At 47.6% G+C, this 24,994-nt stretch overlaps 1 protein-coding gene across 1 annotated transcript in view; it reads right to left on the bottom strand.

The window, feature by feature from the left end:
• Positions 1-24,994, bottom strand: part of DNAH10 (dynein axonemal heavy chain 10) — a 64,979-nt gene that overhangs the window by 1,620 nt on the left and 38,365 nt on the right. Inside the window, exons 47-77 of the mRNA XM_087942603.1 lie at positions 24,599-24,859; positions 23,496-23,668; positions 22,550-22,643; positions 21,452-21,619; positions 20,680-20,868; positions 19,789-19,960; positions 18,943-19,146; positions 18,300-18,380; positions 17,796-17,993; positions 16,961-17,122; positions 15,854-16,028; positions 14,791-14,972; positions 13,811-13,947; positions 13,422-13,639; positions 12,460-12,681; positions 11,328-11,475; positions 10,864-11,143; positions 10,072-10,301; positions 9,046-9,319; positions 8,092-8,196; positions 7,249-7,403; positions 5,909-6,063; positions 5,621-5,804; positions 4,838-5,038; positions 3,897-4,106; positions 3,083-3,178; positions 2,342-2,513; positions 1,553-1,684; positions 1,037-1,248; positions 770-937; positions 147-327 (exon numbers count right to left, since the gene is read on the bottom strand). Of these exons, the coding sequence (XP_087798729.1) occupies positions 147-327; positions 770-937; positions 1,037-1,248; positions 1,553-1,684; positions 2,342-2,513; positions 3,083-3,178; positions 3,897-4,106; positions 4,838-5,038; positions 5,621-5,804; positions 5,909-6,063; positions 7,249-7,403; positions 8,092-8,196; positions 9,046-9,319; positions 10,072-10,301; positions 10,864-11,143; positions 11,328-11,475; positions 12,460-12,681; positions 13,422-13,639; positions 13,811-13,947; positions 14,791-14,972; positions 15,854-16,028; positions 16,961-17,122; positions 17,796-17,993; positions 18,300-18,380; positions 18,943-19,146; positions 19,789-19,960; positions 20,680-20,868; positions 21,452-21,619; positions 22,550-22,643; positions 23,496-23,668; positions 24,599-24,859 (5,539 nt within the window). The remainder of the gene's footprint in view (positions 1-146; positions 328-769; positions 938-1,036; positions 1,249-1,552; positions 1,685-2,341; positions 2,514-3,082; positions 3,179-3,896; positions 4,107-4,837; positions 5,039-5,620; positions 5,805-5,908; positions 6,064-7,248; positions 7,404-8,091; positions 8,197-9,045; positions 9,320-10,071; positions 10,302-10,863; positions 11,144-11,327; positions 11,476-12,459; positions 12,682-13,421; positions 13,640-13,810; positions 13,948-14,790; positions 14,973-15,853; positions 16,029-16,960; positions 17,123-17,795; positions 17,994-18,299; positions 18,381-18,942; positions 19,147-19,788; positions 19,961-20,679; positions 20,869-21,451; positions 21,620-22,549; positions 22,644-23,495; positions 23,669-24,598; positions 24,860-24,994) is intronic.

Below are 24,994 nucleotides of genomic sequence, written 5' to 3'. Positions count from 1 at the left end.
ACACACACACACACACCCTCAACAAAAGCAGGGCTGGGAGACTCGGGGCAGCTGCCCAGAGACAGGCAGCGTGTAAGTTTTCATAAATCGTTGCTATAGCAAGTCCCATCAGGAGCTCTGCGCGGCCCCCTTGGGAAACACCTTACCTTGTCCTGGCCGCTCTGTGACCTCGTCGGCGGTCCGGTATTTGGTGACTTGGGTGTATAAAGTGGAGCGGTCGAGCGGCCAGCCGTTCTTCCTGCAGGTGGCTTGGACGAGCGCCGTGAGGTAGGACTCCGGGATGTGCAGCCCTGACAGCCACATGACGCTCGGCTCGCTTTCCTCAACCTAAGGGCAGCAAGGAACGCCGTGTCAGGGCTCCAACAATTTCACCCCCATTCGAATCATGAGTCTCTAGCCACATCTCTCAGGATTAAAAAAAATATATATGATTTATTAGGAGCGACCATGTCGGCATTACCTGGGTGCAGCTGGCTCTGAGACACTTGTCAACTAAAAAGAGACTCCTTTGGTCTTTTTAGCTGCCAGAAAAAGGGAGTGGGGGGGAAACAAGGCATTCCTTACCTGCCTAGATAACCAACTCAGCAGCCCAAAGTTGTCAGTGCATAAAAAGGTTATTGGAGAGGATGATGGATGACTCTTGGAGACGGATGTGTCCCATTGGAGAAGTCACATCCAGGGGGGTGGGGAAAAGACCAAAGCTTTACCCCAAAGCACAGGCCTCTCCCCCACTTAACAAGAGTGCTGCAAAGGTGTCGTGTCTACTTACCCACGAGGTGTATTGGAGAAACCTATTCTTAAAATAAATCATCCAGTTGCCCAAGGTCTTCAGCGTATCAGGAGCCAACTTCCTCCAGATGTTTGGAATCTGACCGTTGAAGAGAGCCCGGGCTACTTCATCCAGTTCGTTGCTCATGCCAACCTCCCCAGCCAAGGCCTGGGCGCGAAGACACAAACGATGGTCAGTCCACCGGCCACTCAAGATGGGGAAAGGAGGAGGGTGGAGAGTTTCGACGGGTGGGCAAGATCTGCTTACTCTCTGCAGCTCGGCCAAAGACTTGGTCATCCGGACGATGAGTTTGTTGAACCTCTCCAGTTCCTGCAGCAGCACCACCGTCGTCGGTGAGATGTCGATGCCCAAAACCTTCCTGATATGATCCAGATCGAAAACCTTGGGCAGCTTGTTCTCAATGTCCTTGGCAACCTGACCAATGTACTCGTCCCGGCTGATCCCAGCACCAGATTCCCCTAAAATCAGGACAAAGGGATCGGATGGAGGAGAACCATTTTTTGTTGCTGGGTGATGACGAATCCAACACTGCAGAATGGGAAATGTTATGCTGATTGGGGAGGGTTTTTATTTTTGTTTTCTTGCTGATACAGGATTACGGCAAAATTCCAACTATTCATTTCTAGATTTTTAGCTCTTTATTCCAGGCAACGAAAATTAGGAAGTGCTGTTCAGCAGAGTTTGAATTGCCTTCTTCCCTGGGGCCTCAAAAGACCAGAGGCCCATTTTGTCCAATTCTGCCGAACCTCTTGAGGGCCATACCTGTTTGGGGCTGTAGCTCTAACAGATGGGACCACATGTCGCGGGCTGCCTGGGTATAGTACCCAATTTCAGCGTTCGGGTGCAGGCCAAACACCTCTGGCGTGTTGGCTAGTGGTAGGGACTCAATCTCTTCTGTGGAAGGAAGACGCAGAAAGAGCGGGCTTGAAGATGAAGAGAAGGACCAGGGGTGACACGATAGCAGTTTTCCAATATCTCAAGGGTTGCCACAAAGAAGAGGGAGTCAAGCTATTCTCCAAAGCACCAGAGAAGGCAGGACCAGAGAAGCAATAAGGATGGAATGTGATCAAGGAGAGAAGCAACTTAGAACTAAGGAGAGATTTCCTGACAGTCAGAACAATTAATTGGCGGAACTACTTGCCCCCCAGAAGTTGTGAATGCTCCAACACTGGAGGAAGTTTTTAAAAAGATGTTGGACAGCCATTTGTCTGAAGTGATGTAGGATTTCCTGCCTGGGCAGGGGGTTGGACTAGAAGACCTCCAAGGTCCCTTCTAACTCAGTTATTCTATTTCTGTTTCTATTCTAATGGAGTGTCAATATAGAATTACATTTAAAAATGTTGTGTACTTCTTTTAATGTACGTAATTAAGAGACAGCAATGAAAGAAAGCCAAATCAGGCTCTACTGTAAAATATGGGCGTGCTATTGTATCTGGAAGAGTGCTATGTTAAGGGGTGTTGTTCTATTTCTCCCCCAGACCCGTCAAACTTTAAACCAGGCGTGTCCAACTTTTGAGACTTCTGGACTTCAACTCCCAGCTGGTGCCTTACCCACATAATCGTCCTTCGACGTCCCTTCGGGGATTCGGTAATCAACTTCGTCATTGTAGAAAAAATGGAAGGGCTGGAACGTATCAAAGATAAAATCTCCCAGGTATTCGTCCATGTAAATAGTAAGGATGCGCCGGTCGAAGCTGTCAATGGCTCGCCCGCCGTACATCACCTAGAAATTTGGCAGCGTGACAAGGTTTTAATCACCATTTGAGATGGATTTTTTCCCTGGACTATTTTTTTCTATTTTATTTTTATTTATCAAATTTAGAAACTGCCTCTTACAGAGGGACTGGACGATGTACGAATAAAATATCGAAACGTAAAAACCACGTATAAAATTTTAAAAGTGGCAAAGATGGTTAAAATTCAACAAAGTGAATGAAAAGGTGGATGGACGGTCTTCGGGGCACTGACCAGCCCTCTGGTACCACCCTAGTAGTCCTAAACCAATTTACAGGTAGTCCTTGACTTACAACGGCAATTGGGATTGGAATTTCTGTCCCTGAGCAATGCAGTCGTAAAGGACAGGCCTCAGCCTTAGCCAAAGTCAATGGGGAAGCCTGCAGGAAATTGCAAGTCCCAGACCCACCGGTGGGGGAGGAGTATTTTGCTCCCTCCCCAATAGTCAGAAGACGTGATACTGGGCCTTCTGGCTGAATATTGACCAGTTTCATGGGGTCATTTTTGAACCCCCACCTGTCATTTGAAGGAATCACTCTCTGCCCCTTGTCCGCTCACCTCTCCGATGAGATACTTCAGGCTTCCCCAGGGGATTTTGTCATCGTTTTGCTGGAAAGCTTTGGTCAAGTATGTGTTGAGGATCTCCATGCAGACCTGGTGGAATTGTGGGGGGGAAATCCACGGATTAATCACTCTGTCAACTCATAAAATATTTCTATGGTCTTTTTTTAGAGTTGCCAGCAGAAAGGGAAGGAAGAGCAGTGGTGGACGTAGAATGTTACCTTCAAATAAATCCTCTTTAGTTCTGGGAATGTGACTCAAGGCTTATGATTTAATTGGAGTAACTGCCAGAACCCTGACAGTGGGGCAGCTTGCAAACCGAAAGTGCATTCCATAAATGTTTTCAGAGATAATAACTAGGTGACTGAAGTTTCTGCCGGGCAAAATTCTAACTGGAGAGCATGACTGATGACTCTGAGCTATGGAAGTGTCCCATTGGAGAATATGAATTAGGATACACCCAGGGGGTGGGGGAAAACCAGGGTCAAAGGTGACAATGAATGATGTGTCCCAGAGTTGGCTGCACTCAGGCAGCGCCGGCATGTTAATTCCCAATAAATCATTTTGAAGTTTTGGAAGTTTGGCTCAAGACTCATGATTTAAATGGGGTAACTGACAGAATCCTGACACACTCGGGGTCTCTCTTCGCTCAGCCTTCCTAACTTCCTGCTCTTAAAACTGACAGCGATTGGCAAGGCTCCTTTCTCAAAGCAAAATGAAAGGAAAAGTCCTCAGGTTTTTTTGGGGGAGGTCCTCCTAAATCCAAGAGGATCCTGACCGCGCCTTCCTGAGGAACCAGAATGCCGACTACCTGGAAATCCGATTCGTTGAAATCGTAGGGCACGTTCCAACCGATCTTCCCAAACTTCCTCCTCTCCTGGACTACAGCATGGAAAAACGCTAAGACGTAGACCAAAGACTTAAAGGCGGCATGAGGACACTGGTCGAGAGACTCGTGGGAGATTTTGAAGAAGGTCGCTCTCATGTTGAGCTTCAACCCGTTGGGGGGCTCCGTGACAACCTGAGATGAGGGAAGAAAACGACCCCAGTTCGGACGGGTTGAGTCAGCAGATGCAACCACTTTCTCATGCTCCTCTACCTGGAGATGCTTTTTGAACTTTCGCTGGTCTTTCTCCCATGCCCACTGTGCCCGTGGTGTCCCCGGGCTCCTCACCCAAAATTAAGCCCAGTGACGCTGATCAACACTATGTCAACTAAAAAAAATACTCTTGGTCTTTTTAGCAGCCAGCAGAAAGGGAGTGGGGGAAAGCAGTGCATTCCTTAAATGCTTCAGATAATTGCTAGGCAGCCGAAGCTGTTGGCACACAAGTTTATTACTGGAGAGCGTGATTGGTTATGGATGTGTCCCACTGGAGAATATACATCTGGGAGTGGGGGAAAACCAGGGTCAAGGGTGAAATGAATGCATATGTCTTAGTGTCAGCTGCATCCAGGTAACGCCGACATGGTCATTCCTAATAAATCTTTTTTTTTTACTCCAAGAGATGCGGCTAGAGACTTATGATTTGAATGGGGGTGTATTGTCGGAGCCCTGACACATGGTCACTCAGGAAGTTTGGGATGTTCTCCTCTTGTCAGATCATCTGCCCCAATGAGGTGATTTGGTGGGTTTTTCAAGGTAGGACAAACGGAGGCGGCCACCAAAGTTTGGCTCCCATGCTCTGATGCCTCCTACTAGAAGAGCAAATCAGAGTCAAGGGCACGAAACGATCCCTTCCGGAGGTCATTTACCTTAAGAGATTTCTGAAGGATCCCAATGGGGAAACCTTTGGTTGGGTCAGTGGTCAGCCACAGTCGGAAATCTGGGTGAGGCTTCGTGATCCTTTCGACGGCCTTCTCCAGGTCGATCAGCCACTTCACCAAGAGATGACAATTCTGCAACATGAGCCACTGGCCACGGGCCACCGCGTTCTCCAGCAGCTGCAGCGCCACCTGGGAAGAGAACGAGATGGGAGGGTGACGATTTCTTCAGGATTTGAGCCAGGAGAGCTCTTCAACCAAAGGAGTGGGGGGGTTCCATGCAGAGATGCACCTGAAAGAAGGGCAGTAGAAAAACAATGGATTCAATTGATGGACCTCTAAGGAATTGAGCACCCTAAAACACATCTAGTTGACTTGTTGACCTCCAACACTTAATGTGGCCAATAGTGAATTCTATTCTATTCTATTCTATTCTATTCTATTCTATTCTATTCTATTCTATTCTTTCTCATTCTATTCTATTCTATTCTATTCTATTCTATTCTATTCTATTCTATTCTATTCTATTCTATTCTATTCTATTTCAATTCAATTCAATCCTATCCCTTCCCTTCCCTTCCTTTCCTTTCCTTTCTCCTTCCCTTCCTTTCCTTTCCTTTCCTTTCCCTTCCCTTTCCTATCCTTTCCTTTCCTTTCCTATCCTATCCTAAACATCTGCAGGACCCAGAGGTTCTCTGCTATTGATGCAGAAAATAGAACTTCTCCAGCCAAGGAGAGTAAAGCCACCCACCAGAACTTTCTAACCCAATCTACCTTCTCTTGCCCCTGGCCCATTGCCAGGAACTTGAGCCGGTTCCCTCCAAAGCCAGTCCGATCAGCCAGTTTCATGAGGTCAGTGGCCGGGTCAGAGCCAGGGCTCAGGATGAAGACAATGGGCGAATTAGGGGTGCTCTGCTCGTAGATGGCCTCGAAGCTGATCACCGGAGGCTGGACATACCTGAGGGGGAGGAAGGGGAAGAAGAGAGAGAGAGAGAGGACATCTGGCGGACCTAGAACCCAAGATCCTGGGTGCTGAAAGCCTAGGAGAAGAGGCACCCTTACTTCACACCCATGGTGAGGGTGACGTAGTCAGTCACAGCACGATAGACCCGATCCACTCGGAAGCATCGTAAGAGGAGCAGCTTCTGGAAGTTGGTGAGGGTGCTGTTGTAGTGCAGGGGGAACGGAGTTTGTTCCAGAGCGTCGATGTCATACCACTGAGAAGGAAGGAAGGAAGGAAGGAAGGAAAGGAAGGAAGGAAGGAAGGAAGGAAGGAAGGAAGGAAGGAAGGAAGGAAGGAAGGAAGGAAGGAAGGAAGGAAGGAAGGAAGGAAAGGAAGGAAAGGAAGGAAGGAAGGAAGGAAGGAAGGAAGGAAAATCAAAGCAGCATTCAAAAGGTATTCCATGTTGCCTCCTACAGGCAGACAAATGACAACGTTCATATGCTATATGGGGTCTTTGGTATTTTCTGAACTTGGTTGCTTTCTTGCAGATGTTTCATGACCCAATTAGATAACATCATCAATGCTAGAAGAGTGTAGGGTTTGTAGGGAGGAGGAGGAGGAGGAGGAGGAGGAGGAGGAGGAGGAGGAGGAGGAGGAGGAGGAGGAGGAGGACGACGACGACGACTGTGGGGTCCTTGGTGCTCTCTGATCTTGGTTGTTTTCTTGTAGACGTTTCATGACCCAGCTAGGTAATATCATCAGTGCTAGAAGGGAGGGGGGTTTGCTCTGTTTATATACAAGTGGCTGTAACGCCAGACCAACAATCAAGCAGTAAACAATACCCCAATAAAATGCTGCCCACTCAGACAAACAATCAAACATTAAACAATAGCCTAATCAAGGAACTACCAAGAACATTCCCACCAATCCTGACAGAGCAAACGATAGAAACAGGGAGAAACCCCCACCCACCCCTTGTAGTACTGATGACATTACTTAGTTGGGTCATGGGACGTCTGCAAGAAAATCACCATGCTCAGAGAGCACTAAAGACCCCACAATCCTCTTCCTCCTCCATTCCAACCCCCCTCCCTTGTAGCACTGATGATGTTACCTAGTTGGGTCATGAGACGTCTGCAAGAAAACCACCCAGCTCAGGGAGGATCCCGCAGTTCAATCCTGAGCTACAAATATTGGTTCATGCACTCTATTAAGCCAACACCAAACATGAAGGTTTAAGGCAGCTCAATGTGGCCCAGTCAACACGCAAAGTTATACTCACTACTTCTCAGTGTAATGTGTAAACCAAATCATTACCAGTGTCTCGATGTTTTATACCCACCCTACTTTCCAAAGGCCGTTACGTTTGTCCCTGTGATTCAGCACTACCTCCTTGGGAAGCCCACATCCCCTGGTTCAGACTAAGAACATTCAAAGAGATAAGGAGGAAGGTGCTCACAGCTTTCCAATCACTCAGCTTTTCTTCTAGGTCGTCTGTAAGACCGCCAAATTTTTCTGGGAAGAGTTCAGCGAGGCGGATGATGTCCTCCCAGCCTTGGTCCGCAAGCCAGAGACACGGCTTCTTCCGGGCGCTCTTCTCCAAGGAAAGGTTGCCTAGGAACAAGAGAAGGCATCCGGACTGGACCATTTCGCGTGCAGAAATGAATATGCTGCTGCGCCCCAAACCATTAATTTGTAAGCGTAGCCCGGACAGTTCCTTGAATTAAAAGAGAAATGAAGAATTGATCCGATGGCTCAGGAAATCTCAAGATGGTTTTGGGCCACTCGATTTATTGGAATTCCTTCAACTGGTGAAGATTTGGTTCTGAAAGTAGGTTAACGATGGAAACCTTACAAACAACCACAGAAAGAACTCGCTCAAGCTGCCATCTGGAGGTTTTTAAGAAGAGACTTGACAACCATTTCTCCGGGATGGTATAGGGTCTCCTTCTAAGCAGGGGGTTGGACTAGAAGATCTCCAAGGTCCCTTCCAACTCTGCTATTCTGTTTTTTGTTTTTTTTTAAAGGAATATTTTAAGGATTCGTGTTTTTTATATAGCAGCCAGGTCCTCTGAGTTGGATTTTTTTTGTCCTGCTGGGATTCTGTTCTTTCATTTCTTTTAGGTCTATAGGATTCAACGGAGTATATAAATTGGAACCATAAATAAAAAAGCCGGCAGGCCTGCTTTGAAAGGTAATAAAATCTGAACGCTCAACCACTGCATAAACAAAGGCACCAGCACCAGCCTTGGCACTGAAAGTAGGTCTTGTTTGGAAGATGGAAAAATACCCAGATACCTACCTTTCAAAAAGAAATCCAGTTCTTCTTGAGGAACCCTGTGGTCGGCCTGTTCAATCTTGATGGTCATGTTGAAGGAGAAAAGAAGCTTGTGTTTCTCAAACAGGCCTGGGAATGAAAGCATCACGGCCTCGGTTAGGAGGGAGAATTCTTCCCAAGACTATGCTGGGTAAAAACATGACCAAATGGGCAAATTTCCCCCTCTTGTTCCAAAACCAGAAATGGCCAACTCATAAAATATTTCTCTGGTCTTTTTAGAGTTGCCAACAGACAGGGAGGGGGGAGCAATGGGCAGCCTGCATTCCCCATAAATGTTTTCAAAGATAGTTTCCAGGTGACCGAATTTTCTGCTGTGCAAAATTCTAACTGGAGAGTGTGATTGATGACTCTGGGCTATGGAGGTGTCCCATTGGAGAATATGAATTACGATACACCCAGAGGGGGTGGGGGAAAAAACAGGGTCGAGGGTGACAATGAATGATGTGTCTCAGAGTCAGCTACACCCAGGCTGTGCCGGGCATGTTAACTCCTAATAAATCTTCTTTGAGCTTTGAAAATCTGGCTAGAGACTCATGATTTATATGGGGGAAACTACTGGAACCCTGACAGAAACATCCTTTTGAGGAGACAACTTCATGATTGTTCTCTCATTATAGTTCTCACTTAAGAGTGTTCAGTTTGACCAAGAATGAACACCTAAAATCTTCAAGGACTATCTTCTGTCTTCCTAAGCTCCCTCCAATCAGCTTTCATGAAGCCATCAGGTGAACTTCCCCTATTGAACTAAAGCTCTAAAATTTCCTCTCAAGCCAAAAATTAAGTTGACTGTGGTGGCTTCAAGCCTTCCATCTAAGGTCAAATGCAACAGCTTTGACAAAGCATCTCACCTACGTGGCACGTTACCCTCTTTCAAACCTTGCTCATGGCCTCAGCCACCGACGGAGTGCTCCGACTCACCTGTGCAGCCATAGTTGTAAATATTAAAGGTCAAAGTATCCATGATGTTGCGCAACCTTTTGGCAAGGATGGTGTCTGGCATAGATTTCCGGAGCGAGAGACCAAAGACATCCAAGAAGGCAGACAAGGAGTACTGGTACATGATATTGACCAGGGCCATTTCGGACAGCACGAAAAACAAAATGGCTCCTCTCTTGGCCGCAGGGCGGTAGCCATCTCGCAGTTTGTCGATGTCAACTGCCGTTTTCTCAGCCAGCTTGAGTTTTTCAGAGACCTAGGTTGTCCAAGGAAAGGACCCCCTTTTAGAGGCAGGAGCTGCAGGATTGGATATTTAATGTGCCAAGGAAAGTGGACACTTGGACCCTCCCAAAATAAACTGTCTTTTTAAACTTTTAATTTAGTTGTTTTGGGCCTAATAAATCAATACTTTGAGGGATGTGCCTGCTTGGAGGTGTTTGATGGAACCCTGACACATACTATGGTTTATGCTCAGTCCCAATAATTAATATTCAAAGATCACAGATCCTTTCTGTAACCCCAAAGCTGAAGGAGAAAATATGCCCGAGTTTTTTTTTTTAAAAACAAACACTTTAAACATGGAAAAACATCCCAGGGGTCGATTAAAGCAGTGAGTGAACGATTACGGAAACTCAAGGCCTGCCTTCCAAAATCCAGCCCAGCCTTCTGAAATTCGTTAGCAAAGAAACGAGACGGGCCTCCTGGATTAGAAGAGAGTGTTTGGGGAAGTCAGATTATCACATCATCTAGCCAAAGAAGCTCTCTTCTGATCGATATTCCAGACCTGAATCTAAGACCCATAGATTCCGCTTTCTGAGTGAGGCAGGAGGAAAGCCCGTTGGTTCGGGAAAAGGAGCTGCTTCTTGATGGATGGATGGCAGCCACCTCTTTTGAGGAAGTCCACCATGTACTGCTCACAAAGGTCAACATCTAAGACGGGTCTACAAGGGGTAACCTAAGGAAGTTCTTTGGGACAACGTGTTCCTAAGGCCAGGGCGATGGTCTTACCTCATTAGCTTTGGCCTTTGTCTCCTCCAGGGTGTGGACCAGGTCCACGTTGTCCAACATGTTGCCCGTGGAGGTAGCCAGTTCACGGAGGAGGGAGTCTTCCAGGTCCTTCAGCAAGTTTTTGTTCTCACTGGTCTCTTGGATGAGATGTTCTCGCTGCTCTTCCAGTTCACGTCTTTCGAAGCCCACGATCACGCTAAGCAGCTGGTCTTCCAACCCTTTCAAGGTCACTGGGGAAAGAGGGGTTAAGGAGCTGAGGAAACAGGGAACCGCTCTGCATTTCCGCCAGCTCCTGCAGCTTGAAATTTGGCCGTTACTGTAATGGAAGGGATCAAATTGGTGTTGCATCCATTCGTTGCTGTTATGGTTGATTGTCTCCTTCAGAAAAGGAGAAGGGGGAGGAGGAGAATGAGAAAGAGAGGAAGGAGGAGGAGCAGGAGGAAGAGGAGCAGGAGGAAGAAGAGGAGGAGAAGCAGGAGGAGGAGGAGGAAGAGGAAAAAGAGAAGAAAGGAAGGAGATGAAAAAGAGGAGGAGGAAGAAGAGGAGAGGAGAAGCAGGAGGAGGAGGAGGAAGAGGAAAAAGAGAAGAAAGGAAGATGAAGGAGGAGGAGGAAGAAGAGGAAAAAGAGAAGGAAGAAAGGAAGAAGGACGTGAAGAAGAGGAGGAAGAGGAGAAGAGAAGCAGGAAGAGGAGGAGGAGGAAGAGGAAAAAGAGAAAGAAGAAAGGAAGAAGGAGATGAAGAAGAGGAAGAAGAGGTGGTCAACCTGCTAGGGAGACTGAGAAACTGACTCACCTGTGTAATTGATGACCATGGCTTTGCCAAACACCGATGGTGAATATTTAGGATTAGCCAGCTTGGTGTTCAAATAGAGCTTGAAATTGGGATCGTAGTCCACCTCCTTGTCCCCAAGAATGATAAATGTCCGTCCCTGGGCAGTTTTGATGTTTTTTTCCAAGACGTTATCAATGACCGGGTCAATGTATTCATCGACGTCATGGAACAAGAAAGGGTTCCCGTATTTTATGGCCATTTCCAGTTGCTTCAGGAAATCGGGGTCGTTGAACGAAGCCATCTGAGAGAGGAGGCAATACCCAAAAGTCAACCTGCCCAACGGTTGGATCTGCTGTGGTCATCCCGCTCGCTCCCAAGGCCCCCGTTGACCCAAGTCTCCTCATTAACACCTCAGGCAAAGTTGAATGAGACCTGAACTTCACTGCCCCTTCTACTCCGTCCGGTTCTTGGCCGGAGGTTCTCACCCTGAGGTTATTTTTCTCTTCTTTCCGCTTGATCCAATTCAAGGCTTGCTGCTGGGGGTCAATGCACAACGGGAATCGGCTGGCTCGGGTGGTCAGGATCCCGTTATGAACAGAGAGCTCGTCTGGGGGAAGACCTTGGGAGCCCCACCTGGAAGGAAAACAAGGGTGGGGAGGAAGAGAGAGGTTTCAGTAAGGCCAAAGAGCCCCCCACGCTTTTCTCCCAGGGGTTTCTGATGCAAAAGCCAGTTTGGTCTAGTGGTTAAGGCCTGAGGCTAGAAAGCAGGAGGCGGTGAATTCTAGTCCTGCCTTAGCCATGAATGATGGCTGGTTTAACTTGGGACAATCACCAGGAAAAGATGAGTTCGAGTCCCACTCCAAGCATGAAAGCTGACTTAGGGCTAATCACTAGGAGACGATGAGTTCTAGTTCTACGTTAGCCATGAATGTTAGTTGGGTGACCTTGGGCCAATCACCAGGAGACGATGAGTTCTAGTTCTACCTTAGCCATGAAAGCTGGCTGGGTGACCTTGGGCCAATCACCAGGAGACTGTGAGTTCTAGTTCTACGTTAGCCATGAAAGCTGGCTGGGTGACCTTGGGACAATCACCAGGAAACTGTGAGTTCTAATCCCACTTCAAGCATGAAAGCTGGCTGGGTGACTTTGGGCTAATCACCAGGAGACGGTGAGTTCTAGTTCTACCTTAGCCATGAAAGCCGTCTAGGTGACATGGGGCCAGTCCCTCTCTCTCAGCCCAATCCACCACACAGGGTTGTTTTGTGGGGAAAACAGGAGGGAGCAAAGTGTGTGGGATATGTTTGCTGCCTTGAGTAACTTGTAAAAATAAAATAAAAAGGCCTACCAACAAATAAAACAAACCACCGGCTGAAAAACTTCGGAAGTTGTGCAGAAGTTTGGAAATGACTCTTGGGCTGCCTCAACCCAGTGCAAGGATCTACCGTGGTGTTTAGGCAGAAGGGTGGGCTCGTGAGTGCTCCAGCAATGCCAAAGGGGAGTAGATTCAGTTGGACGAGCGGCCCATGAGGGAAAGGAAACAAGGTCTTTAATCTGGAGCCAGAGCAGGCCAAACCACAGGGATCCCCCCACCCAAAAAAAAACCCAACCAGGACATACCGACTGATCTCCACTTCATCGGTCAGGAGGTTTTCCAAACGGAAGGGCTGGCTGAGAGGGATCTCCCTGGAAAGGATGTCAGCCTGCCAGACGTCCTTAATCATCTCGTCCCTGAATTCCCAGGTGAAGGCACCTTCGTAGCTCAGGAAGGCGGCACACAGCAGGCAATCTCCCAGCAGCTTCACCTGCTTCTTCTTGAGTTCCTCCAAGTCGTTCAGCCACCTGGTGGAGACCGAAGGAAGCCCGTTGGGGGCGGACCGTTGGGTTAAGGAGACAAATATCAGAAGGGGTTGAAGGGAAGGCTGGGAGGTTCTCCATGGTCACCCATGGAAGTAGCAATAGAGAGATGGGCCAGGAGCAAGCAAAGGAATCTATGGCTTGTAGAACAGGGCAGGAATCTCCCAACCATGGCAACTCTAAGACTTGTGGACTTCAACCCCCAGAATTCCCCAGGGTCAGGCCTTTCTAGAGAACAGACTCTATGGTTTGCTGGAGTTTGGTGGGTTGGTTGACCCAACGCTTTAAGCCAGGGGTCTCCAACCTTGGCAACTTTAAGACTTGTGGACTTCCAACTCCCAGAATTCCCCAGGGTCTGGCCTTTCTAGAGAACAGACTCTATGGTTGCTGGAGTTTGGTGGGTTGGTTGACCCAACGCTTTAAGCCAGGGTCTCCAACCTTGGCAACTTTAAGACTTGTGGATTTCCAACTCCCAGAATTCCTCAGCCAGCAAAGCTGGCTGAGGAATTCTGGGAGTTGGGAGTCCACAAGTCTTAAAGTTGCCAAGGTTGGAGACCCCTGGAACAGGGGACTGGCCAGGATGAGGCTGTCGTCCAATGTTGACTTGAAAGTCATCTTTGAAGATTGAAGTCCTGCTTGGACACACCTGGAACTAAAACCTTTATCCCCTAGATCCCTTCATTTCCCCTGCAACTCGAGCCTACTAAATGGGGCATATCCCTTGCCTGATATTTTCCGATCCCAAGCCGGAGATCAGCTTGTCTGCGGCAATCAGCCGGCGTTCCATGAGCTCCGCTTCCTCCTGGAGCTGCTGCTTCTCCCTGATGGCTGCCTCGTACTTGTTTCCCAGGGCTTTCAGCTCGTTCTGGATGGCCAACAGCTCCGCCTGGATCTTCTCCAGTTCCCGTTTGCTCAAGAAGAAATTCCGTTCCAGTCTGGCCACCTGCGATGAAGGAGGAGGAGAAAGCTCAGCAGGGGCCAAGGCTGGAGGCCTTCAAGGTGGGAAAGCGCTTCTAGAAACCAGCCACAACCCAGATGAAGCCTCCAGCAAGAGTTTTCAGAGGAGAACCGGCCGGATCTTCCTCCTCCTCTCCATCTTTTCTTTCTATGGTACCTTTTCTCTCTTGGGTTTGACGTCTTTGGCCACATCACAGTAACTCATGACAGCGTCCACAAACTTCAGCATCCCCAAGCCAGCCCGGCTGACCACTTCCATTTCCTCAAAGGTTGTGTTTAAAGTCTTCAGCAACCCTTCCAGGAGGGAAATATCTCTCATTAGGGTCCTGGCCACCTACGGGAAGTATTCGACTTACAACAGTTCGTTTAGTGACCATTCAAAGTTACAATGGGATTGAAAAAAGTTGGACTTGGAAGAAGTAGAGCAGGAAGAGCATTGATGCTTTTGAACTTTGGGTAATACTCAAGAGAAGACTGTGGACAGCCAAGAAAACAAACTAACGGATCACCCAAAAAGTCAACCCAGGGTTGTCTCTCGTGGAACAAATGACCAGGTTGAAATGTCCTTACTATGGACATAAGATGTGGAGACCTAGCTCTTTGAAGAAGGTTCTAATGCTGGGAAAGGTGGAAAGAAGAGAAGGGGATGGTCAGCCGCAAGGTGGATGACAGTGGTGATGGTGAACCATTGGAAGACTTGAAGGTGAGGTCATGGAGAACCTCTATGTGGTCGCTAAAAATTGAGAGCACTTGGCAGCAGATAATCCATCACCCACCCACCCACCCATCCATCTATCCACCCAACCCTATCCAACCCAACCATCTATCCAACCCACCCAACCACCCACCCACCCACCCTATCCACCCAACCCAACCCAACCCAACCCAACCCAACTCAACCCATACATCCACCCACCCACCCATCCACCCACCCACCCAACCCAACCCATCCATCCATCCACCCACCCAACCATCCATCCATCCAACCACCACCCAACCCAACCCCCATCCATCCACCCAACCCAACCCAACCCATCCATCCATCCAACCCACCCACCGACCCACCCAGCCACTCACCCAAGAACACACTGGGCCACTGGGCTCCATTCCAAGGAGGTGTAACCTGAGTCTATTTACCTCGGACGGATTTCACTTGGGTCTGTGTGATCGAATCGAAGTCGATCTCCATGAGGGAACGCAAGAAGTTGGCCTCTGACATCATCCCTTTGGCCGTCTTCCAGTTGAGCTCCTTGTAGCCACGCATGATGAGGATACATTCGCAGACTGTCTGGACCTGCTTGGGAGGCTTTGCGAAGGACCTAAAGAGGGGAGATAGAAATGGAGAGTTCAAAGAAAACCCTGTATTGTCTCAAAGATTCGTCCGCTTTTTGAGTTGCGTCGCCTTGGCATTCGAAGCCCGGAGAACATCCCCTAGACTAGAACAAATGTCTGTGGAGATTCTCAGTCATATTCCACGTCGTGGTTGTCCCAAAGGTGCTGTTTTCAAGAGGCAACTGGACTTCCTTGTTTTTTCCCCCCTTGAAAACGTTTCGCTTCTCATCCAAGAAGCTTCCTTAGTTCTAAAAGAAGGGTGAGGAATTCAGGATCCTTCGGTTAGAACTGAAGAAGCTTCTCAGATGAGAAGCAAAATGTTTTCAAAGAAAAAAACTAAGAAAGTCCACTTGCCTATTGGGGAAAAAAACACAACCCTTTGGGAAATACCCTAGAGCAGGGGTGTCCAACCTTGGCCACTTTAAGACTTGTGGACTTCAACTCCCAGAATTCCCCAGGCCTTTCTAGAGAACAGTCTGGCCTTTCTAGAGAACAGACTCTATGGTTGCTGGAGTTTGGTGGGTTGGTTGACCCAACGCTTAGCCAGGAGTCTCACCTTGGCCACTTTAAGACTTGTGGACTTCAACTCCCAGAATTCCTCAGCCAGCTGGCTGAGGAATTCTGGGAGTTGAAGTCCACAAGTCTTAAAGTGGCCAAGGTTGGAGACTCCTGCCCTCGAGCAGGAGAGAAGAGAGGAGAATTTGCAAGAGAGAAGGAACGCAAGAAGGCTCTTGAGACTTGACTCCCATTTGCTCTCCTTCTCCAGGAGGACATCTCAGCCAAACTGGGGCTTGGAACAGCACAGGGTTTTTTTTAAAGGCGAAACCTGATCTTCCTCAGGGCCGCCACCTTGACCGTTCTCACCAACCTGATCTCCGTCACGTCGGATTTATCCAACTTCTGCAGCTCCAGCTTGGCAGCCTCTAAGATAGGCATGGCTTCCGCCAGGGCCGTCTCGGCTTCCCGCTTCTCCACGGCGATGACTTTGTTCTGCTCTTCGATCTCCATGGCTTTTTCGACGGCCAGTTTTTTCTTCTCCTCGGCTAAGGAGAGGAACCGACGAGAAAAATGAGCTCCTGGCAAAGAGGCTGGTTTAATTCCTTTGGAGGTAGCTAGGGTGCTGGTTTTTTTTTTTTTTAAAAAAAAATGTTTTTAGGAACGGGAGGGAAGGCAGCAGGGGATGGGATCACCCGTGGAGTGGGGTCCATCTAGGCCTGGAGATGTAAAATTGGAGGGGTGTGCAAAGTCTAATCTAAGTTCAACAAAGCAGAGAAGGAAAACGAAGACATATTTGTGGAATCTTGCCCATAAAACATCCTTGAGTTTTGATGCAATTCTCTTTTCTTATGTGAGCTAAGTCTTAACTGGAGTACATTTTCCTGTGGAGTCACTGATGGTCTCTGAGGTTGGTTGTTTTCTTGCAGACGTTCCATCACCCAACTAGGTAATGACATCAGTGCTAGAAGGGAGGTGGGGTTTGCTGTTTGTATACATGCAAACCCGTATCTTCTAGCACTGATGACATTATTTACTTGGGTAAAAACAGCTGCAAGAAAACAACCAACCTCAGAGAGCACCAAGGACCCCAGTCCTCCTCCTCCTCCTCACAACCCTCCTCTTTTCTAGCACTGATTATGTTATCTAGTTGGGTCATGAAACGTCTGCAAGGAAACCGCCATGCTCAGAGGACCCCACAGAACTACAAATACTCTATCAGGAACACATTTTCCCCAATGCTACTAGACATTTTTCTAGTATTTTCTAGGTTATTTTCCTTATACGTATCCATTTCATGTATTCATAACTAGGTTTATACTCATACCTGTTATCTTATAATCGCTTGACAAAATAAATAAAATAAATAAAAAATAAATCCCCTCAACCCACTTTTGACTGCACTTGTTTCACAGCCTCTTCAAAGAAAACAACAGCTTAATAAAATCCACCGTCGGACAAGGTAGGGTGGAAAACTTGCCGATGGCCGTATTGGTGGCGATCTCTTGAAGCAGAGCTTCGCAGGCGGCCGATTTCTCCGCCAGCACAATCTTCTGCTCGGCTAGCTTCCGGTTGAGCTCGTCCAGTTGAATTGTGGCCTCTTTCAGTTTATCCAAGCCACCATCCAGCCGCTTGCACTGAGCTGGAGAGAACAGGGAAGCCTCGGTGGGGACGTTCTTACCCCCTTGCATATTTGAATGCAGAGTTGGCCAGAGTGTTTGCAGCTTGACTACTACTGTGATACAACCCAGGAGCAAAACCCAGGGCACAGAGGCTTTGCCTTTTAACAGTGGTTAATATACAAGACTGCTATATACACACATACATACATGTGTTAGGCACATACTAGGCAAACAATCAATCCGCAAGCCTACACGAAGAACTACAATGGAGATAAAACACGAGGAGAGAGAGAGAGAGAGAGAGAGAGAGAGAGGGAGGAGAGAGAGAGAGAGAGAGAGAGAGAGAGAGAGAGAGAGAGAGAAATGCCCTCTCATGGCCTCCCTTATATAGACAGCTTCTTAAAGCGGCAGTAACCCTGCCGACCCATCCTTAGTCTTAAAGGGGCAATAACCCTGCTGACTCATCCTCATTGCATCCTCAGCATTTACAGCAGCCTTACAGCAGCTGGCCAGCTATTAAATCGTCATTACCTTAATATAAGTCCTCTCTTTAAACAGCACAGAGAATCAGAATCACAGCCGGGTCTGCTGCTAACACACCACATCCACCCTGGTGTAACCCTTTCCCAACTTCACTCAATTTACCGATTCAGGGGATTGACGAAGGTGGCCCTTCGAAGCCCCGCTCCTTACCCAAAATGAAATTATTCTTGTCCTCCAGCAGCTTGGTGTAGGTGTTGATGAAATCCAGGTAATTCTTGGGCGTGACGTAATTGCTCCTCCTGAGCTTCTGCAAGAACTTTTTGCTGTAGACGCCAACCGAACCGTGGACCATGACGGTGTGAGCGATCAGCTCCTCGGTGTGCTCTGAGGGGACGAGCGGATTGCTCCCTAGACAAAGAAATGGGATTTTGGGGGGGTGGGGTGGGGTGGGGCGAGAGTCAATGGAAAAGAATCAAATCCCATGCTGGCTGGGGAATTCTGGGAATTGAAGTTGACATGGGTGAGAAATCCTTGTTGTAGGAAGGAGAAAAACAGCCAGGAAGGAGAAGCGTGAGAAGAAATCTTGCAGGGTAGAACATCTGTCTCTGCCTTAAAGCACATCCATTGGATGTATAAGAGGTCTGTGTGTGTGTGTGTGTGTGTGTGTGTGTGTGTGTGTGTGTGTGTGTAAAACAGTTCAAAGTTCCTTCTTACCCAAAAAAAACTTTGCCACAGCATAGAGAGCTTGAGGAGGCCAGGGCAGGAACCAATCAATGCCAGTGTTGTTGACGAGGCCTTTAAAAAGGAAAGGGTGACAAGTCAGATCAAGAAACCAAAGACCTGGTCAAGGTTGAGTCTTCTCTGAGGGATCCTTGTTGCTCTCTGAGATTGGTTGTCTCCTTACCAGCACTGATGATGTGCCCTAGTTGGGTCATGAAACAACCAAGCTCAGAGAGCAACAAGGAAGCCATAGTCATCCTCTTCCCCTCTCCATAAATCTCACTCCCTTCTAGCACTGATGATGTTCCCTAGTTGGGTGATGAAACATCTGCAAGCTCAGAGAGTACACCAAGGATCTTAGTTGTCCCCCGCTCTCCTCCTCCTCCTCATCTCCAAAACCTCCACTCCCTTTTAGCACTGATGATGTCACCTAGTTGGATCATGAAACGTCTGCAAGAAAACAAGCCCAGAGAGCGCCATGGAGCCCACATTTCAACCCTGAGCTACAAACATCCCCCTTTTATTGAGAATCTTCTCTCTCCCTTCCGCTCTTACAGGCCACCTGCTCTTTTGCCCCTCTAGGGCCTGCTGGGTCATTTTGATACCGTTGGGAAGAACTGCCCTCTGGAGGGGTTACCTGGAAAATTTCGGCAGCGCGTTCTCAAGGTCTCCCCCACAGGGGACATCCCGAGGACAATGTGGAGGTTGTTGGCACTCTTGTTCACAAAGTACTGCCAGACGCTCTCTTTGGCTGGGGCTATGCCTGTTTTCATGGCTTCCTGGGTAATCTGACTCAAAATGTTGTCTCGCTCGTCATCCGCGAACAGGGCCGGGACGATGCCTGTGGAGCACACCAGAGGAAGAAGAAGGGAAGATGAGCGACTGGAAGTGGGGGGTGTTGCCACAGCCAGAGCAAAGGTGGGCCTTGAAGAAGAGGGAAGAGGGTAGCTGGGGGCTCCTCTACTTGCTAATTCAAGGGGGCAAGCGAATGTTTTCTGGAGGCCCCAGAAGCTTCTTGGATGAGAAGTGAAACACTTGCAAAGGGAAAAAAACAAAACAAGAAAGTCCAGTTGCCTTGTGGAAAAGACCCTTTGGGACAACCATGACCTGGATGGTTGAGAATCTCCACAAACATGTTATCAACTTGTAAAACATTCCTACTCCTGTTTTTGAGTTGCCATAAACTGGGGTGGGGGTGAGGATTTGAAGGAACATTAAGGCAGTTTAAAACCAGAAGTACATCCCACTCTTATCTTACAAAATTGTAGCTAGGCTACCGGATCTTCTGCGGTTGAGAACAGAAGACAGGTAAAAAAAAAAAAAAAACATTTCACTCAAGGGACATTTACAGGGAGAGATGAGTGTTTTTTTATAAAAGAACATCTCTGGACATCTTCTCTACCAGAGCCGTAGGAAACCACCTGAAACGCAAAGCCTCTCGCAGGGCTGGCAAATGAAAACGTCCAGCCTGCTTTTGAAATACCTGAGGTTAACATGTTGTTGATAAGCTCCAAGAACCCTTCTTCTGCCACGTGGGCATCCGTAAAGAGGAAGACGATGATTTTATTCTCGATCCCGAGTCTCGTGTAGAGAATCTTGAGGTCTTCCCGTAAATTGTTTTCGCCGTATCCTCGGCTGAGAACTATTTCAAAGACCTAAAAGAAGGTGAAAGAGGCATCCATTGGCCTATCATTATTATTATTTTTTTCACCTAGGGTTAGGTTTTACTAAAACCTCATATTCGGATGTTAAGGGTTTTCTTCTGTGTTGTTAGGTGGCACAGTGGCTAGAGTGCAGCACTGCAGGCTACTTCTGCTGCCTGCCAGCTGCCTAGAATTTGGCAGTTCGATTCTCACCAGGCTCAAGGTTGACTCAGCCTTCCATCCTTCCAAGGTGGGTAAAATGAGGACCCAGATGGTTGGGGGGCAAGAGGCTGATTCTGTAAACTGCTTAGTGAGGGCTGTAAAGCACTGTAAAGCAGTATATAACTCTGTGCTATTGCTATTTCAATTTATGTATTTGTTTATTGAATTTATGTCTCTCCAATTAGCCTTAAATCAGCTTTTCACAGCCTAAGGAAGATTGGCAATTTTCAATTCTGCCACGTTTTTAAGAAAATAGGTGAAGGTGTCAATGTGAACCCAGAGAGTCAAAAGTCCACTCTACTAGCAAAATCCCACCGTATTTTTTTTTTTATTGGCTCATGCTTGAGTTTTTGGTGCATCCCTGAAAGCAGATTGAAGAAGGCGGCCCAAGACTCCAAGAATTTGAACTGTCTGATGATTAGGACCGAATGGGACTCCACATCTTATGTTAATGAAAAATACTGGACTACAACAAAGGGGTTTTTTTTGGATGGAGCTGCACGGCTCACCTCACATCCCGCGGTGTAGGCGGCTAACCTCGCCAAGGACTGCTTTCCGGAGCCCCCGACTCCTACCAGCAGCGCGTGGCCCCGGTCCATTCGAATGATGCGATGAACGCGGGTCAGGTGTTCCAGAGCATCGTCGAACAGCACGAGGTTCATCTTTGTGTTCACTTCATTGTATTCCTCCAAAATCTCCTGCGAGCACAAAGACGGACACAAATGATGGCTTGGGGGTGAAGCTACAAGTTAAAAACAGGAGGTGCGAGATGACAAAGAAAGATTCTCCAAATTGGAGGTGTGGAAGAGACAGAAGGTCTTCAAAAATCTCTTGTGTAATGGTTGGGTCATTCCATTGAGGGTTTTTCTCTTTGTTGTCTATGTAAAAACTAGCTGGAAACTGTTTAATTATGTAAAAACCAGCTAGGAAATTTTAACTATGTAAAAACTAGCTGGAAACTCTTTAACTACATAAAAACAAACTTGGAAGCTCTTTAATTATGTAAAATCTAGTTAGGAAAATCTCTTTAACAATGTAAACATTTGTTAGGAAACGCTAACTAAGTGAAAGCTACTTTGGAAACTGTTCAATTATGTATAAACTAGTCTGGATACTGTTCAGCTACGGAAAAACTAGCTTAGAAACACTTCAACGTTGTTAAATCTAGCTTGGCTGCCCACATGCAAAGCAGGGATAAGGGAAGTGTCTCCAGCTGGATTTGGCTTTAACCTCATTTCAACTGCCAAGATATTTTTCCTCCTGAATTTAGAAGCTCCATACCTGGAAGAGAGCTTTGGCTGCGTCATAATCTTGGATGTCTTCGTAAACACGAGGCTCCCCTTCGTTCAAGGCCGTTCGGAAGTCTCCAAACAGGATGGGGTCCCTGAGTGCATTTTCAGCAGAGTCTTTGAAATTCGTTTCCAGCAGGCCTTGTATGAGGCCTTGGACCTTGGACAGTTCCAGAAAAGCCACCAGTCAACTCCAGAATTTGCAACGCATCCCAGAATTAGCAACCCCATTGAATTTGTAGCTCAGGATGGAACTGTGGGGTCCTTGGTGCTCTCTGAGGTTGATGGTTTGTTTGTAGACATTTCATTTACCAAACTAGGTAACATCATCAGTGTTGGAAGGGAGGTGGAGGGAGGAGGGAGAAGAATGTGGGTCATTGATGCTCTCTGAACTTGGTTGTTTTCTTTTCTTGCAGACATTTCATTTACCCAACTAGATAACATCACCGCTGCTAGAAGGGAGTTGGGCTTTCATTTATATGAACAGAATGCACACCCCACTCCCTTTCTAGCTCTGATGATGTTCCCTAGTTGGGTCATGAAGCGTCTGTAACAAAAGCTCAGAGAGCACCGAAGCCCCCACATTACCAACTCCAGAATTACCAATTTACACCAACCTTCAACCTCAGAGTTACTAACACACGTCAGTGAAAATCTTTAGTTAGAGGCGTGGAGTTGGTTTGGGATCTGGAGTTGAAGGATCAGATCTGCACTTGATGATCGAGACTCAATGAAACCCGAAATAACATTTTTTTGCAAGTTCTATGCCTTCTGCAAATACAACAGATAACACTCTGGGATCCTGTGCGTGTAGCTCTCTGCTGGTGTTTTGTGAGCAGCTACAGTAAAAATAGGACACTGCAGCAGTCATAAGTATGAGTCTCTTGGTCCTTATGGGACCAAGGAATGGGGCCTTATGGGAAAAGGCAGGCCTGTGGATGCTGGATCTAAAAATTGAGTCCGACTAAGGCTTTCTCTATCAAAAATGGTCTGCTCAGATCTTGCCTCCGAGTTCTTTTTGAAAAAGAGTCTGAAAATGTGATGTCCCGAATGGAACTGTACATTAGGAGTTTCAAAAAGAAGAACCTACCAGAGCTTTATCTGCCTTGTTGATCAGCCGGTCGTGGAAAACACGCAGGCATTCGTTTCTCCATACCCTCACCATCTGGGTGATTGTTTGGAACCTATGTCAAAGCCATCAGATCAGCAAAGACGAGTGCGTAAAAGGCCGAGTCAAATGATGATGGAGGAGGAGGAGGAGGAGGGAGGAGGAGGAGGAGGAGGAGGAGGAGGAGAAGGAGAAGGAGGGAGAAGGAGAAGGAAGGGAAGGAGAGAGAAGGAGAAGGAGAAGGAGAAGGAAGAAGAAGAAGAAGAAGAAGAAGAGAAGAAGAAGAAAGAAGAAGAAGAAGAAGAAGAAGAAGAAGAAGAAGAAGAAGAAGAAGAAGAAGAAGAAGAAGAAGAAGAAGAAGAAGAAGAAGAAGAAGAACAACAACAACAACAACAACAACAACAGCAGCAGCAGCAACAACAATCTTCCAAAGACTCTGGGTGTCAAATAATAAATTTTCTTCTTCCTCCTTAAACATGAATATTAAAATAATTACAGGTAGCTGTTGACTTAAAACCACCATTAGGACCAGAATTCTCAAGCCGCCTGATTTTGTGACATTTTCCTTCTATTTTTTGGGCCATGGTTGTTAAGCAAATTGGGGCCGTTGTTAAGTGAAGTACACAGCTGTTAAGAAAAATCTGGATTCTCCCAATGACCGGATTCTTCCAATGGAAGACAGCTGGGAAGGTCACAGATGGAGAAGAAGACATCTGGGAAGGTCACTGCTGCAACTATCATACGTACCGGTTCCCAAGTGCCTGAATTTTGATCACATGATCGGGGGGGGGGGAAATACTGTAACGGTCGTAAGTCCGAGGACTGCTCTTAAAGTCATTTTTTCCCCCCAGTGCCGTTGTAGCTTCAGACAGTCACTGAATGGATGGTTAAAAGCCGAGGACTTCCTGAACAGCTATCAGACACTCACCGTTCTGGGGTGGTTTGGACCAGCCCGTTGTAAACCCTGGAGAGGTCCCGCAGGTTAAAGATGTAGTGGAACTTCGAAGGTGTCGGCGGCAGGTCGTGGACGATGGTTTCGTAAAGGGCCAGAGTGCAGGAGGTGATTTTGTCCGCAATGGCAGCGATGGACTCGTCGAAGGTCTGACGATAAAAAGGGGGGGAAGATCATTTCATGAAAGGAAAAAGGAGAGAGAGAGAGAGAGAGAGAGAGAACCGTGGAAAAATACCGCCGGCTTTGTGGTCTGTTTTCCCTTGCTTTCTATTTTTTTTCTCCTTTCTGCTTAATACAGGTAGTCCTGGACTCACAATGGTTCATTTAGTGACCGTTCAAAGTTACAACAGCACTGAGAAAAGAGGATTGTTTGTCACGCTTATGACCGTTGCAGCATCCCTCGTCACGTGATCAAAATTCAGAAGCTCGGCAACTGGCATGTACTTATGGCGGTGGTGGTGTTTCCCAGGGTCACGTGATCCCCTTTTGGCGACCTTCTGACAAGCAAAGTCAGTGGGGAGCCCAGGTTCACTTAACAACCAGGTTACTAATGTCAGGGCTCCGGCATCCACCCCCATTTAAATCATGAACCTCCAGCCGCAGAAGATTTATTAGGAGTGACCATGTCGGCGTTACCTGGGTACAGCCAACTCTAAGACATATCGTTCATTTCCCCCTTCTTCTCCCCACCCCCGGATGTATATTCTCCAGTGGGACACCTCCATAGCCAAGAGTCATCAGTAATAATCTTGCGTGCCAGAAGCTTCGGCTGCCTAGCAATTATCTGAAGCATTTAAGGAATGCACTGCTTTCCCCCCACTCCCTTTCTGCTGACAACTCAAAAGACCAAAGGAGTACTTTTTTGAGTTGACAACTAACGTATCAACTGCACCAATTCACTTAACAACAGTGGCAAGAAAGGTCGTAAAATGGGAGGGGGGAGAAACTCACTCAACAAATGCCTCATCGAACACCAGAAATTTGGGCCTCCATTGTGGACATAAGCCAAGGACTACTTGTGACCCGATCTACACTGACTCCGTCTCTCCCTTCTCTCCCCACCGAGGAATCCCACGTACCGCCAGGTGCCCTTTCAAAATGGAGGCGTAAATCAAGTGCAGGGAGACCTCTGAAGGGAAGGGCACATTGAACACGCTGAAGAGGGAAATGAAGCGGGGGTCCACTTCGTTGCGGCCGCCACCGGCTTTGCCCATGGCGGCAATGAAGCCCAAGTCGCGGAGGTATTTGCAGTTCATCTCCTTCCCCCGGTCATACAAGGCGCCCTTCTCCAGCAGCAGTTTCAACAGAGCGATGGGCTGCTGGGTACCGTATTCGTCCACCTGGGTGGAAATGGAAGGGGGGAAAAGCAGGGCTGAGAGACCGAGGCTTTAGAAACTTCAGTTGAGGTTCACATGGTAAGACATAGAATGATAGGGCTGGAAGGCTGTGTCTTAGTCCTGCCTTCAGGTGCTCTG

This window comes from Notechis scutatus, chromosome 13, assembly GCF_049901735.1.
Source record: "Notechis scutatus isolate UNSWTSFEM ecotype Mainland chromosome 13, rNotScu1.2, whole genome shotgun sequence".
NCBI classification, from domain to species: domain Eukaryota; kingdom Metazoa; phylum Chordata; class Lepidosauria; order Squamata; family Elapidae; genus Notechis; species Notechis scutatus.
This window is presented reverse-complemented; position numbering and strand designations above follow the sequence as displayed.